At 49.4% G+C, this 16,234-nt stretch overlaps 1 protein-coding gene across 10 annotated transcripts in view; it reads left to right on the top strand.

Moving 5' to 3' along the window:
* The window catches only part of LARGE1 (LARGE xylosyl- and glucuronyltransferase 1), a 556,826-nt gene that overhangs the window by 269,564 nt on the left and 271,028 nt on the right, over positions 1-16,234 (top strand). For all 10 annotated transcript variants that reach the window (XM_066358245.1, XM_066358239.1, XM_066358243.1 and 7 more), the window contains one exon: positions 6,795-6,918. In XM_066358245.1, coding sequence (XP_066214342.1) covers positions 6,795-6,918 — 124 coding nt within the window. The remainder of the gene's footprint in view (positions 1-6,794; positions 6,919-16,234) is intronic.

Here is a 16,234-nt window from a genome sequence, read left to right as displayed (position 1 = left end):
CCTTCGTTGTTATTAGTCAACCTGGATTCTGGGGTGTTCTTTCAAATGTGGGCACGGTCAGGCTCCTTTATTCGGTCCCTGTGAATTGGGTTTCCCTTCTGGTCAGAGGCTAGCTCCACAATTCCAGGCCTTCCTCACACGGACAAGCCATTGCTGTGCAACACAGCTCCCCCAGAAAGGAGCCCAGAGCAGTGGAGCAGACCAGGCCTAAATCCCTCTCCCACACTCATCTCGGGCAAATGAGTCAGTTAGGGGTGTAATTCACAAATCACAGAATTCACTTTCTAGAAGTGTATGCCTGGTTGGTCTTGAGTGTATTCCCAGTTGTGCAGCCACCACTCGCTACCTAATACTAGACCAGTTTCAGCATCTCAAAAAAGAAACCCCAACACCCGTTAGCAGTCACTTCCTGTTTCCCCGGGTACCACTACCATACTTTGTGGATTTGTTTATTCCGACATTTTATAGACATGGAATCACCCAGTAGTCTTTGGTGGCTGGCTTCTTCCACTGGGCACACTATTTCTGAGGTTCGTCCATGGGGCAGCGTGAGTCAGCATGTCATTCCTTTTCATCGCTCAGTAATGCTCCAGTGTATGGCTAGGCCACATTTTGTTCATCCATTTATCCCCAGGTAGCCATTTGGGTTGTTCCCACCTCTTTTGAATAATGCCACTGAGAAGATTTGTATACAAGTTTTTGTCATATGTTTTCGTATACCTGTTGTGTATAACTAGAAATAGAAGTACTGACTAACTGAACAGTAAGTAACTATGCTTGTGTGAGGGGACAAGAGGACAGAACGAGGCCCTACTTAATATGCTGGTCATCTTCCTGGGGCCTAGGATATACCAGTGAATGACAGACCCAGCTCTCTGTCCCCATGGAGCTGACAGTCTTGAGAGATCAGTACTGAACAAGCCCTCCACAGACAGTGACCTGGTATGTTAGCGGGTTGGTTCCCAGGGGTCTGTGTGATATGAACATGGGGCCATCTGGTAGGCAGTGGGGTAAAGCTCGAGGGAAACATTCTGGTTTCTGTGGAAACTACAAGAAAAGTGGTCTAGGCAGTGTTTTCCGGTGCTTTCTCCATGGCCACCAAGAGGTGCGGGGGCCAGGACCCACGTTCTGGTGCTGATACAGGAGGTGGGGCCTCAGCAGAGCCCCCACCAGCATTCCACCTCCCGGGAAGGAGACCCGAGCCGCTGCTGGTCAGCCTGCGTTTGACTGCTGAGTCAGTGTCAGACACTGCCCGGGCCTGTGATCACCTGGGCTGGGAACCCCCGTGGGTCTCCTAATTAAGCATTTCCATAGCCTTCTAATGAAGGAAGCACAGGAGGCACACTGGCCCCTTGGACACTGCAAACACCTAATGATGAGCTCGGTGCCGTCGCGGATTTGCTCTTCCTTCTGGGAAGAGACTTTAAGTGGACCAGAGGAAGGTCACGGAGGGGACAACCTCCTAGGGATGTTTTCAGCGCCCGGCTGTAAGAGCCTGCTCTTCCTGCCTGGCGCTGGGACATCTCTTGAACCGCGTTAGCCTCCCGAATCATGGCTTTAATAGGCTGCCCGTGGAGTCCCCCACACCTGTCTGGCTCTCTCTTTCTCTCCGAGAATGCGAGTCACAGTTCTTAGGAGGTCACCTACTCTGTTCCAGCCCGCCATTAAGTCTGACTCTCTCTTTTCATCTTGCCTGTTCCTGGGAGGCAGTCGGTGTTTGTTAAATGTCATTGTATGAGCCGCCCAGATAAGACTGGTGTTCTTTCACAGATGTTCCGTGCCCTTATTCTAGTAGATCCTGCAGAACGCCTTCCTGCGTCCTCCCTCCCTCCCCACCTGAAGATGCAGGTTAATTGCCGCCGTGTGTGGAAACCTCCGACCTCCTCTACTGGTAGGGAGGGTCTCTCCCACCCTCGTGCCCCTGTGGCTTCTGTCCTCCTTGCACAGCCTCCCGCTACGGCCGCACGGGTGGCTGACTATCCGACTTGAGGGGTGCCCATCACTTGCTGTCCGTGTCAGTCTCTTCCAATGGCTCCCTGGGATGTGTGCCTTTCCCAAACTTGGCAGCTGTCGCGTGTGGCAGCCCTGCTTTGGGTCACGCGCATGCTGTAAGGTCTTTGTAGTCACCTGTGCTCTCTCTTTCCCCATCTCTGCCAGATCGATCGCTGCCTGGGGAGAGGGCACTGAGCCCGTGTCTCTGTGATGCCCTATGTATATTTGCTGCCTGGGATCTCTTTGTTGGATGGTTTAATTGTTCAGCTCATTCTTTAGTTGTCTGTAGGTGGAGGAACTAATTGAAATACTTTATTTGAAAACCGATGCAAAAGTGTAGAGAAAATAGCAACTTCCTAAGTGCACATTGGTAATAGTTGTCTCAGTCCTTCAGGGCCAGTGTAACATAATGCCCCCAGACAAGGTGGCTAACAAGCAGCAGAACTTTATTTCTCTTGGGTCTGTAGGCTGGAAGCCCAAGGTCATGGCACCAGCATGGTCTGGTTCTGGTGGGGGCCTGCTTCCTGATCACAGACCACCGGCTTCTCTGTGCCTTCACACGGAAGGAGTGAGGGGGCCCTGGGGCCACATCCCTATCAGAGAACTCTGCCCCGTTGACCCAGTCACCTCCCAAAGGCCCACCTCCCAGTGCCACCATCTTGGAGGTTAGCATCTAATGTGTGAAGGTAGGTGGGGGTTGAGGCTCAGGTATTCAGACCATCCTGAGAGTCACCACGTCACCATGCTGCAGTCTCACCACGCCCCAGGCACTTCACCGAGCACTTTCTCTATATTATATAACTTAATCCTGACAGTCCCCCAATGTAATGCTGCTTCGCATTGTTCCTGTTTGGAAGATGAAGAAATTGAGGCCTCCAGGTCTGCAGTAACTTCCTTATAGTCCCCCTGTAGTCGGCGCAGCTGGGGTTCCAACCCAGATGTTCTGGAGCAGAGTGGAGCCCCAGCTCTGTCTGCACCATTGCTGTGGGGCGTGCCATCAGCTGTCTGTACCTTCATGGAAGGGGCCATTGGCTTTCTTCTCCTGTTGCACAAGTGTTTGTTGATGGCACCCACATGTGCCAGCCCCTCTGCTGGGCACTGGGCGGAGATGAGAAGAGGGTTCCTGCCCGCAGGCTCTCACAGTCCAGACAAGGACCAGGGGTGTGAATATGTATCACAACGCCGTGCTATCAGCGGCAGACTTGCTTTTTATGTGCGGTGCTGAGTTAGCAGGAAAGGGACAAGGATGTGCTCTTCTGAGAAGGCTTCTAGGAGACGATGACTTTCAAAGGGAATTGTGAAGGATGAACAGAAACCCATGGGACATCTCAGTGGGGGAAGGAACAGCACAGAGATACAGACGTGCGTGCAAAGCATACTGGGTTGGAGCAGAGAGAAGCAGCTTGTTCTGTTTGGTATAGTCACCCCATGTCTGAAATTACACTATTGCTCCATTGTGGATAAAAATACAAGTTAACAATGATCCCAGCTGGCCTCTATCCACTCTCTATGCACAAGACTGCCGGGGCTCCCAAGGGCGGGGGGAGTGGTGTGCCAACACCGAGGGCTAAATGGACCATCTATCTTCCCAGTGACTTTGACTGGCTGCCTGTGACATGGCCTTCAGGTACGCCACTGGCCAGCAAGTAAACCCTGACCCCCTCAGGCCCTCAGGCCACCAGTGATCACTCAGGCCTACTGGCAGCTTCTCACGAGCCTCCCGGGAGGCTGGGGGCAGGCATGCTCATCGCTCAGGCGTAGATGGTTTAATGCAGTGGTCCCCAACCCCCGGGCCGCAGACCAGTACCAGTCCGTGGGCCATTTGGTACCAGTCCGCAGAGAAAGAATAAATAACTTACATTATTTCCGTTTTATTTATATTGAAGTCTGAACGATGTTTTATTTTTTAAAAATGACCAAATTCCCTCTGCTACATCCATCTAAGACTCACTCTTGACGCTTGTCTCGGTCACGTGATACATTTGTCCGTCCCACCCTAAAAGCTGGTTCATGAAAATATTTTCTGACATTAAACCGGTCTGTGGCCCAAAAAAGGTTGGGGACCACTGGTTTAATGGAGGAATTTGCAGTTTTCAGGAGATGGTGTCCTGGAGAAATTCTGTAGTGTTGTTTCTTCAATTCATTTCTTCAGTTTGTTAACCTTGTGTATGGCCAGTTAGCCCGGGATGAGAACCTTCCTTGGGTCTGGACTCACTCAGCCAGCTCCACCTGGCTTGGCCGTCCTCACATCATACTTGGTACACCCAGTCCCCAGTCCCAAAATCATCTTCTTCCTCTGGTGTGTCTTTGTACTTGTATCCCCTGTCCTGGAGACATCACCAACTCGGGAGTCTCAGTGTCACCTTCTCCCTCTCCCTTCCCCCACACTTCAGATCTCTTCTCCCGAAATGCCTCCAGACTCAGCCCCCTCGTTGCTGTTCCCTGGCCCGTCTCCATCAGACCCTCAGTCCACATCCGCCTAGTCCACTCCGTTCAAGGACACGTTCACCTCTGTTCCCCTTATCTGTCTACTTCCCGCCACCCTTTCATCCATTCAGTTCATTTTTGAGCTCCTACTGCATTCCAGACACTGAACCAGACATGATAGATCATGATAGATCATGGGTGCTATCCACCTACTCACACCTGGCATGATCCTTGGCCTCCCTGAGCTCACAGTCCAGCGGGAGTGGAGACAAGTAAACAGGTGGTCTCTGCCTGAGGATGGGTATGTGGTGCTGAGGTGACTGTCTGTTAGGAAGGGCCCTGACCGAGTCAGGCCGGGAAGGATTGCAGGAGCAAATGATGGCAGAGCTCAGGACTGATGACTGGGTAGATGACCCAGTGCCAGATTGGGGGGAGGGGTGGAGGAGGGAGCAGCGGTGAGACTGTGACCCCTCTGAGAGCAGGATGGTGTGTCTTTCACTCACCACCAGGTCCCCAGCATCTCATTGCCAGGCGGATCCTGTGTGCTCAGTAAGTACTTACTGAACTACTGAACAAGCTAATGCAAGAGGGCTTCGTGCAGAACAAACCAGATATGCAGAGGCCCAGGTAGATAGCGAGGGGGCATGAGAGACCGGGAGACGGCCTGGATGTCTGGAACTTGGGACGGGGCTGCGTAGGAGGCTGAGAGCGCAGAGGCAGGTCGTGTCGCTCCTTCACACCCAGCTGATGAAGTCCAGACTGCTGAATTGGCCGTTCGGAGCATTGCTTCCCATGGCTCTGATCTCTCCCCTCCTCTGCTCTAACGGTGGAGTTCCTGCTAACCAGAGGCGGATTAAGGCCCTGGGCGCAGAAGAAAATATTGGGCCCCTTAAAAAAAGAGAGAGAGAGAGAGAGAGACAGGGAAAATAAAAATACAGGCTAACCATATTTTTAAATAAATAAAAAATATTATGTACTATTAATGTTAAAATTGCACATGTGAAGCCAAATTTGATGTCATTAGAAAAAAGTGTAAAGTTGGGGTTTTGCGGGGCCCTTCAGAAGTCGGGGCCCAGGGTGCGTGCCCGGTGCGCCCGCTGTTAAATCTGCCTCTGATGCTAACCACTTCCTTTCTCTACACACCCTGAGCTCTGGCGATAGTTTCTATTATTCTCCTCTCCTTTTACCTCCTCTCAGTCATTTATCCTTTAGGGTGCTGCTTCCCCCCAACTCTTACACGTCCTCTGACTCAGTCAGAATCAGCCCTTCTGTTCCTTTGCTCCCATAATACTTGGCTGTGCCGTTATAATTATTGTCACATTTCACTCATGTTTGTAGTGTTTAATTGTGGGTCACCTGTCTCTCCAGATAGGATGAGTGTCCTGAGGTCAGGGGACCAGGTAATCCTCATCTTCAGGTACTCGCTCATGGTATTAAAATTGATGCTGTCACTTTTACCAGCACAGTAGTATTTATGATAGTAGTTCTTCTGCTTCGGTCTGTCGCTTTGTGTCTGATAGTCTCTCAAGAAGGCATATCTGCTATTTATTAATATTCTGTCTGTGTTTACTATTGATATGCATTATATGTGGCACTTACTATTTCATTTCCTTGACACAGTAGCCTGATGAAGGGGTTTTCCCAGCGTTTTACAGAATGGAGCAGCAGCTGTGCAGAGCTACACGTGACACGCTCCAAAGGCCCCACTAGCAGATGCCAGCTCTGGGATTTGAACTCAGTTTCCTTTGAATCCAGAAGCTGCGCTCTGTGTAGTATGTTTTGAGTGCCGCCCCAGGAAGGGGCTGGCTGGCTGAGGCAGACTGAAGAAAAGCTGCAGGCATGTTAGAAGTGGGGGTAAACTGACAATTAGTGACGGGGCCCCGGATGACCCTTCCTTGGGTGTCTGGTTTTCTCCTTGGAAAGCAACGAGCAGAAAACAGACCTCAGGGGCTGTGCCGGCTCCGTACAGCCGGCCTCAAGACGCGATCTTGTGCTTCCGCACTAGCGCCGGTGTTTCTAGGTGATGGAAACAGAGAATTGGTCAACGCGTTACACATGCTTTACTTAAGATATTTGGAAATGCAGATATCTTAATAACAGGTATGGTGGTTGGCTTGAATTATGTGTCACCGACCATTTTACCCTCTCTGGTCCTCAGCTGTCACCTCTGTGAAATGCTGAGGTGGTGAGATGTCCTCTCCCCTTTTCGGCTCTGCCAGCCTCACCAGTGAGCCCTGATTGTGTCTCACGCCTGATTTACTTTCCCAGTTGCTGTTAGAAACTAGCCACTTCGGAAATGGGTGAGAGTGTTTTTGTGGCCGGAAGTCTCAGGCCTTGATGCTCCCTTCTGACCCGGCTTCCCCTCCTTCCCACAGGCGGAACCCCCTGCACTTCCACCTCATCGCCGACTCCATCGCCGAGCAGATCCTGGCCACGCTTTTCCAGACCTGGATGGTGCCCGCCGTGCGCGTCGACTTCTACAATGCGGACGAGCTCAAGGTACGGGCGGTGGCGGGAATAGTGCCTCCCGGCCTCCTCGAAGAGGTCGGTGATATTATTATCTAGAGAATTCTGTTATCCCAGGAGGTGAGTGCTGAACTCAGGAGTCCGGTGCACCTGGGCTTGAATTCATGGATTGTCCTTTACTGGTCATAAGACACCAAGTCAATAACCTATACCTTGTTTAGGTATGTTTTCTCACCGGTATAAAAATCGTACAATACCAGCCTCATGGGATAGTAAGAGGCTCAAATAAGAAAGTGAATGTGGACATGTTTTTAAAGGCTGCCAAATAAATACTGAGGATGACATTGGGCCAGAGCGTTTCAACTGAATGAGCCCCATCTGGTCCTGTCCCACCCCCGCTTGAAATCCTCCCGCTGTGCCACTCTGCTCGCCCCAGGGTGGAGAGTCCCAGTCTGGCTCCAGGGTGGAGAGTCCCAGTCTGGTTGAGAGGTCCCGCGTGCTCCGGCTCTGGGCTCTCTGGTCCTTCCTGCAGATCCGCTCTGTTACTCAGCATTCAGGAGCCACCTCTGAACGCCCTGCTTCCTCTCCTGAGTGTGAGCCCATGTTCTGTGTGATGTGCCCTTCTTCTTACCTCATCGCAAGTGCTCACCCTTCCGAACTGGGATGCGTCGTCCCCTTATCTGAAAACCTTTCCTGATTTCTCCAGAGAAGGCGGACACATTTTCTATTCACTTGTCTGTCTGTTGCTTTAGTTTCGAACCATCTTAGTGGGGGAGGGGCCGGCGGCACATCTCATCCTTGTCCATCGTTCTGGAGCACGCTTGGTACCCTGTGATGCTTGTGGATTTTAACAAATTGCCGTTCTTAGAGGAACACGTAGCTTCACAGAATTATGCGATGTTCCGTCTCCGGTCACCTTGGGAAGGACTGAACACCTAGGCATGAGGCTGTTTCCAGCAAATTGCTTGTTCCCAACCTCATAAAGCCATTATCTTTTCATCTCAGAGCCATAACATTTTAAATAGATCGCGGAGATGCTGGCCAGAGATTCGGGTTTTCTCATATTTCAGGCTCTGAGGTTGATGGGAGACGTTCAGAATTTAGCATTTGGGGGTTGTCGTGGTAATTTGTGTGCTATTCCGATCTATTCTGAGCTAAAATTGATTAACACTCTTAAAAAGAGAAAAACAAAATTTAGCAAATTGCTGTGCTAATTAAGGTGAAAGCAAGCCACTCCGTCTCCCCGGGTCTGAGCAGCAGCACTGGGAGCGGGGCAGGGGGGTGGGTAGGGGAGGGGGGCCCACAATGGGAGGGGCGGAGCGGCATCTGGCTCAGAAGGATGCTCCCGCCTCCTCCTGCTTCATTCCCCTTCCTATTGGCAATCCTCGACCATGGCCTTTACAACAGGGGTCCCCAAACTTTTTACACAGGGGGCCAGTTTACTGTCCCTCAGACCATTGGAGGGCCAGACTATAAAAAAAAACTATGAACAAATCCCTATGCACACTGCACATATCTTATTTTAAAGTAAAAAAAAACAAAACGGGAACAAATACAATATTTAAAATAAAGAACAAGTAAATTTAAATCAACAAACTGACCAGTATTTCAATGGGAACTATGGGCCTCCTTTTGGCTAATGAGATGGTCAATGTGCTCCTCTCACTGACCACCAATGAAAGAGGTGCCCCTTCCAGAAGTATGGCAGGGGCCGGATAAATGGCCTCAGGGGGCCGATGCGGCCCGCGGGCCGTAGTTTGGGGACCCCTGCTTTACAACAAGCCTGTGCCTTCTACTTTTTAAGAAAATACAGAGTGTCAGGAGGGGAAAAAAAAAAAACCCAACTTCCTATCCTGGCCTGCCACTGAAGAATGGGGCTGAGCCCTGGCTCCATCCGCAGGTGGATGGGTAGGTCAGCACCAGCTGCCAAGGAAGAGATCCAGTAAGATCACTCATGTGAAGGCCCAGCACTGCCCGCGGTGCAGCAGCTTCTTAAAAATAGTATTAACATGTTCCTGATTGTGCAGCCTGCTAGGAAAGCCATGGAGAGTTGGGAGGATGAAGGAGTCAGGCACCCAGGGCGGTAATCTGTCTGCTCCTCGGGACCGCAGAACTTCCAGGAGGTCTTGGAGGAAAGGTGAATGGGAGGGAGAGAGACTGGCGCTCTGAATCTTTCCTGCCCCCTTTAATGCAGGTAGACCCGCTGCTATTCATTATTTTACATACTGGATTTTTATCCATTTGAACTCAAGTTGCCATTAAAAATAATAATATTAAAAAAGTAATAATAATAATAATAATAATTTAAAAAAACAATCTGGATGAGTTCTAAAAGATATCTCCGGTATCCGGTCCTCTAGCCTGACTTTTTCTATTGACCATGCCATGCATGCGAGGTCCCTGACACCTGCATTTTACTTTCCTACCAAATACATGCCCATCTCCTACAGTTCTCTTCCACAGGATCAGAATCGGGTGAGAGTCCAATAAGGACAATGAGTATGAAGGCATTTTATAAAACATAACTTCTCTATAATTGCTGATGATAACAGTGGTGATAATTTATACATAATGCTGCTCAGCAAACCCGGATCCATGCTCTGTCCCTTCTCCCCAGCTGGGGTCTCTCCCGGCTTGTCACATGACCATCTTATCTCCTTAGTTGCTCCTCCAGAGCCCAGTGGATAGGACCTTTCCGTCACCCTGTATCTAACCATTCGTCTTTGATAGGACCTTTCCGTCACCCTGTATCTAACATTCCACGTCCTGGCCCGTCTCCCTCTCCCCTTGCTGGCATCCTAATCTCCACGTCGGTGATTTCCCCCCAGCACTCCTGCAAGTTTTGTTTTCCGGATGAACCTCTTTCCTTCTGCCCTGCTCACTTCTCCTCCCCCAAATCTGTTCTCTGTCAGTAGCATGAGTCAGTTTTCCCAGAAGCAAGCCCAACCAGCACCATCCCCTTTCCTCTGCATGAAACTTTCAGCAGTCCTCACCTGAGCTGCATTTCCCACACAGCCTGCTGCCTGCCTCCTGCCTCCTGCCTCCTGCCTCCTGCCAGTCATCTTGTACCACTCACTCTGTCACTCACATCCCTCCCAGCAGGGGGCGTCGGCTCAGGTTATTCTATCTGTTAACCCCTGTTCCCTAGCCTGCCTTCTCTCTCCCATGACTAATAAATTCCAGGTTCTTCTGCTTAGGCCTCCTATACGGGTACACCTCGTTCTATTGCACTTTGCAGACATTACTCTTTTTTTTTACAAATTGAAGGCAGGACCCTCCATCAGCAAAAAAAGATCCCCGCTGGTTTTCCTTCAGTCCTCGCTGTATCGTGGTGGTCTGGAACTCAGCTGTGAGGTCGGCCAGGATGTGGGAGAATCCTCCCCTGCCTTTCATCTCACAGGGGTTCCTTTGCCATATGCTGCCATAGGATCACAAACATTTCTCCAGGAAGCTCATGGCAGCATGGCAGTATGCCATCGGGCATGCCTCTGTGCGGTGAGCCGGTAAATGTGGCCCTCCCCTCGACATGAAGCTCCAAAAGAGCCTGCGTCCGGTCTGCTGCTCATCACCCCTGGATCCTGATGCCTGGGGTGGGTGGTCCTGGCTCGTGAAGCTCGTGTAAACGTTTGCTACCTGAACGATAGTAAACTCGGAGCTGGGTCCCTGAGAGGACTCACGTCACGGGGAAGGAGTTCCTCCATCCCTGTCAGGGCCCACCACATCCCTGAGGCTGCCTGGGCCCGTGACCCTGCAGTGGCATAAGTAAGGCTGCTCCGTCTTCACCACCCCACCTCCTGTCTCCAGAGCAGCCCTGGGACAGGCGAGCCGGCATCCTTTCACGACAGGCGCACCGGGAAGGGAACCTGATAAAATCCCATTCATTAGCTGGTGTTGAAGGAGGAGTAGACATGGGAGAGGGGTAGGCCAGCACTGTGATCTTCAGTTGTGTTCTAGAAGCATGTCCGTCGGTAGCCTTAGCAGACACATGTGACCGCCGCCTCTGATGTGGCTCCTGGACATCACTTTGTATAGCTGTTAGGCATGGCGTTTCTCCTGTGGGCCCCTTCCTGTGTCTGTGGTGCTAGAGCCTGGAGTAAGGCAGGAGAGGACGGGTATGAAGGGTTGGTACATTAAAGACGGACGGTAGGTGATTTGCGCTGGACTCATACATGTCTCTGTAACGATCAATTAGTGTGGATTTGCAAATAGCGATCGCTCAGCCTGCATGTCCCTAAAGACCAATCTTCATTGGTCTTCCTCATGTTTATACGGCCTGTTCATTCCTGGCCTCTACGTCTCTGTATCAACAGGCTACCAGGACTGGAGATGTCTCGGTGCTGTGAACTCCCCTCCAGACAGGGAGCTGCTATCAGCAGAGGAGGAGGCCCAGGACGAGGCGGGGGGCTTATCTCTGCCTCTAGCGGTGTATGTGGCTGCATGCTGTCACTCCCTTCTCACAACGGCTCTGTGGGGCGGAGAGAGAAATTTTTATTACCTCTATCACACCAATGATTTATAAATTGGTGCACAGAGTTGAAGAGTGTTTGCTTTAAGAGCAGGCTGCTAATAAATGCCAAGGCTGATATTTGACTTTTTCCCTTTCCGAGTGAAACGATATGAGATATGGGGTTGTATAATTCAGGGGAAAACGGTGTGGAAAGGAGGGAGGCAGGGGCTGCAGCCAGGGGGGTGGTGCTTGCCTCTGTTGGGTGGCACTTGAGCTCAAATTTCCTGTAGTCAGTGACTTTGGAGCCCGTTGCCTGTTGTGACAGCACCTCTTATTTACGGGAGACTTTGTTATATCTTCTGTGGCTCTCTCAAGGAGTGCTTACAAGCGGGTACTGTTATCATCTCTGTTATACAGATAAGGAAACCGAGGATGAGGGAGGTTCAGTAACCCAGAACCCATAGCCAGTGGCTGGCAGAGCCAGGATTCAAACCCAGGACTGTCTCACCCCACAATCCCTGCTCTTTCTCCCCTGTAATAATTCTTTCTCGGTGGCCTGCTTTTAAACTAAGATACTGTAACTGTGTCTAGACAAGGGTCCTCCCAGCTCTCGGGGTCGTTCTCTGTCTGGTTGTTCCTGACGAACAGCTGCGTTCAGCGTGACCCCTCCGTTTAAAGGCTTGCTGGGGATGGAGCTTCCTGCCAGGGACAGAAGCAGCGTACTAATGATGCTGCTAAGTTTGGGATGGCCCCCTCGCTCCCATCCGAGGACCGTTTTTCTAGACCCAACAGTCATTACCCTCCACAGTTTGCCTTAATCAGCAAAACATGCCTTGTGCGTTTTCAGAAGCAAACCCTGCGTGCCTGTCAGCCTTTGATCTTGCCCCCGTCTGACCCAGAAAGTCACCCCCGTACCACGACTGGGATGAGGATGATCCCAAGCTCGTGAAGGGAAGCGGCAGGGGCAGGGGCTGTTTCATGATTCACCTGTCTAGTGGGGGACCCTCATTTATTTCTTTTCCTTAGACCGATGCCTGCTCGTTACCAGCAGCAGAAAGATTAGGAAGTGAAAGTCAGGACTGTGGTTACAGAAATGTTGATGATTGACTCTGAGAACTTGGCTGCCTACTCACACCTGGTTGGTTGCCTTTGTACCTGTTCCTGTGGAGTGTTGCGGAGGCTCTCTAGATACCTGTCCTCTCCCGGCACCCTGCAGTCCTTTGGGAGACAGACGGCTCTTGTTCCTCTCCCTGGGGGAGGTGGGTAAACTGCTCTCTAGCCTATCTGTTTCCCAGGAAGACACACTTCTGAATGATGGACGTGTTTGCTAGCAGGGACTCATAATACTGTGCAATCACAGGGTCGCAGAATTAGAAGGAAGCCCATTACACATAGCACTGTTTTGGACAAATGAAACCCGCAAGGGTTATGCACATCGCCTAAGATCCCACGTGTGATTCTTTCCCACACTGTCCTCTTCCCAGAACTGAGTTTGGGTTTTATGGTTGTCAGACCCCAGGATGTGGCTCAGAGGGACCACTCTTGGCAGTGGTCACATTGCTGTGATCACATACCCTGGCGGGCAGGAGCAGTTGCAGTAGTTTTGGCCTGCAGGGGATCTGGGACGTGCCTCACAGGGGACACGCTCTGCTCTAAGAGGCCCTGCAGAAGAGGAGTTGTGAAGTAAGGTTTGTACAGCCTTCGGAATTGCCTTGTGTGGTTTAATAAAATGGTAAGAGTGATAATAACACACAGAGTTTAACTGTCTTTCAAAATTGGTAGCTCCATCGCTCCTTTGTTGGTGAAGGTTAAATCCAATAAAAGGGTTTTGTAATGGTAAGTAGGGTGTTTGGCACATGGTAGGCACACAATAAATTCTGCTTCCTTCTCTCCTCTCTCATGTATTTGAAGGTGGCTGTGATGAACCTCTTAAATCTCTTCTTTCAAAACTCATCATGTCAACCCACCTTGTCTTCCCCTTCTCCAGTGGAGCATATGACTGCTGGCCTCTCATCAGTATGCATTTTGGGTTATTTTTCTAGAATAGTTTATGGATTCATGTTCTTGTTTCATCTCTTCTTTTGGGTCCCATGCTATGCAGGAGGGCTGGCTAGGGTCAGCTATCCTGTCTAAGTCTGGAAAAGTTAGCATTCTCTCATCTTCTTTATTGCTTTGCTGGTTCCTGGGTTATCTGTGTGGTTTGTGAATATGAAGGCTGGTTTTTCCAGGCCAGCAACATGAGCTTTGCGTTAATAAACTTTTCTCTCTCAGATTGCAAGGGAGAGATCATGGAATAGACATGGGTAAGTGAAATGAATATGAAGACGTACCTTTCAGTATTTGGCTTTTAAATATTAGATGTGTAAAATTGTAGACACTGACAGAAATAATCTGCATTAGAAAAGAATCTTTCTGTGTCATTTGTACAATTCACTGCATACACTGGCAAGTGTTTCTTTATATAATGGAGTGTCCTAATGAATGGGCCCTGTCCCCTTTTGAGTCATAGAATCTTAATTAGGAAGGAACTTGGCATTCATCCGGCATAACCTTTCATTTTATTCTGCAATATTCTACGTAAATGGTCATTACTCTTACGCTTTTGAATACTTCCAGAGATAAGAGATCATTACCTCCCAAAGGACCTTGTTCCATATTTAGAAACTCTATTAGAAATATTCGCCTGTGCTGTACTTACATCTTCATCTTTCTGAGTCTCCCCATTGGACCTACGCATGAATAAAGACCAAATGCAAGTGCATATATTATTGTGTGTTAATTTGCCTGCCTTCCCCACTAGACTGTGAGGACCCTGAGGTCAGGGCCTATAACTTTTATCTCTATGCCCAGCATTTAGGACAAACCCTGCCGGCAGTGGCCCCCAACAAATGCACTGGGTTCTGTATTGTGGAGCTGCAGAGGGAATGACTCAGCCAGGTGTTTGAAGACCCGGCAGAGCTACCGAGTCCTCTCACCATCGTCCCATCCCTCTGACCATATCCTGACTGGCAGTGCTCAGAGCCTGGTTGGACATTTCAGTATGCCTCCTGGCACGTTTGAGTAGTCAGTGATTTCCTAGTTGTTGCCTCCCTTGACTGTGTTCATTTTTGTTTCTATTTCATCTATCTACCATTCTCTGCAGTCCTTCACGACAGGACAGTTTTTCCAGATCTACGTCGGTGTTGTATCCCCTCCCCTCCTCCCCCAGGAGCTGTATATAATTGGTCTTAGCTCAGAGACTTCAAAGAAATTATGTGTCCCTTGACCCATCTTTTCCCAACCTTGAGCACTGGTCCCTTTTCATTGTCATTCTTGGGATCTCCTCGTTCATGGTTCATTCTCTTGGATCAGGGAGGAGATGTGTTCCTGGACCTTGTTTCATTGTGTCCTCTCAGGAGTCCCAAGCTGTAGAAACAGCATGCTTCCTTTTGTTGTTAAAGAGTTTATCAAAGGAATGAGCAGAGTGCTGCTAATCGGGTAGAGTGAGGTGACGAAGTGGTTCTTCCAGCCGTCAGGGCAGTGCTGTTCGCTTATACCACAAACCCTTCTGGAACTTGAGTTACAACCAACGTCAGTGACTCAGGTCTATGGTTATAATGATGGAGGCTGGAACATAAGCTGGATCCCCCCCCCCAAAAAAAAAGGAAATGAAAGGAAAGACCAGAGGTAATTGATGAGTAATGAGAAAATAATGGGTCGAGTGAACTGGAAATGATGGTGAGGTTAGGAAATCTGTGCGGTGAGAACAGGAATTTTTGGAAAGGATAAAAAGCTGGGTTTGGGGAATAAAATGTTAGTGCTCTGGTGTTTTAGACGACGTACCGTTTTGGGCATGTTGCCCTGGTTGGAATAGTTGAGATGGTGTGTTGAAAAGTTAATAAAGATGAGGGGCCCCAGGCACTTCAAGGTCAAATGTCTATCCAAAGCTGATTGAATACAAGAAAAATTGTCAAGAGCTGAAAATAATTCTATTTATGCAGGTCAAAAGGGGGCCCTTGCAGTTCAGGCAAAATTAGTAATACATTGTTTACATCGGGGTGCATGCTAAAAATATATATCTATATATATCTATATATATTTGTTATAAGGATTAAAAAAATCCTTCCATTAAGAATAATAATAACTCTCATAAATAAGAATTGATCATCTGCCAACATAATAGTTTTACAGGCATAATCTTATTTTATCTCCACCATAAGCCTTGAGGTGAGTCTAATTATTTTCACCCATTTCCACAGGAGGAAATGGAAGCTTATAAAAAAAGACTTCAAGTTACTCAGCATTGTGGAGCCAAAATGTGAATGAATCTGAGCAGTCCAGCTATTGAGCAGTGCTGTCCAAGATCAATATCAAGATGTAATTTTAGGCCCTGGCCAGTTGGCTCAGTGGCAGAGCATCAGCCTGGTGTGTGGAAGTCCCCGGTTTGATTCCTAGTGAGGGCACACAGGAGAAGCGACCATTTGCTTTCCCACCCCTCCCCGCCGCTCTCCCTTCCCCTCCCGCAGCCATGGCTCAAGTGAGTTTGAGCAAAGTTTGCCTCTGGCGCTGTGGCTGGCTCCAGGCTAGCCTCAGACACTTAAATAGCTCAGCTGCTGAGCAACAGAGCAGCAGCCCAGACAGTCAGAGCATCACCCCTTAGGGGGCTTGCTGGGTGGGTCCTAGTTAGTCGGGTACATGCAAGGAGTCTGTCTCTGCCTCCCCACTTCTCACTTAATTAAAAAAAAAAAAAAAGATGTAATTTTAAATTTTCTAGTAGCCACACATGCAAAAACAACATGAAACTAAGTGCCTTTAAATAATATATTATTTTTTAACCTTATATATCCCAGTTATTATCCTTTCAGCATGTGATCAGATTCTTAAAATTCCTTATGAGGTATTTCACACATCTATTTTGTACGT

This window comes from Saccopteryx leptura, chromosome 1 (assembly GCF_036850995.1).
Source record: "Saccopteryx leptura isolate mSacLep1 chromosome 1, mSacLep1_pri_phased_curated, whole genome shotgun sequence".
Taxonomy (NCBI): domain Eukaryota; kingdom Metazoa; phylum Chordata; class Mammalia; order Chiroptera; family Emballonuridae; genus Saccopteryx; species Saccopteryx leptura.
Note: the sequence above shows the minus strand (reverse complement) of the source record. Positions and strands in the feature narration are given on the sequence as shown.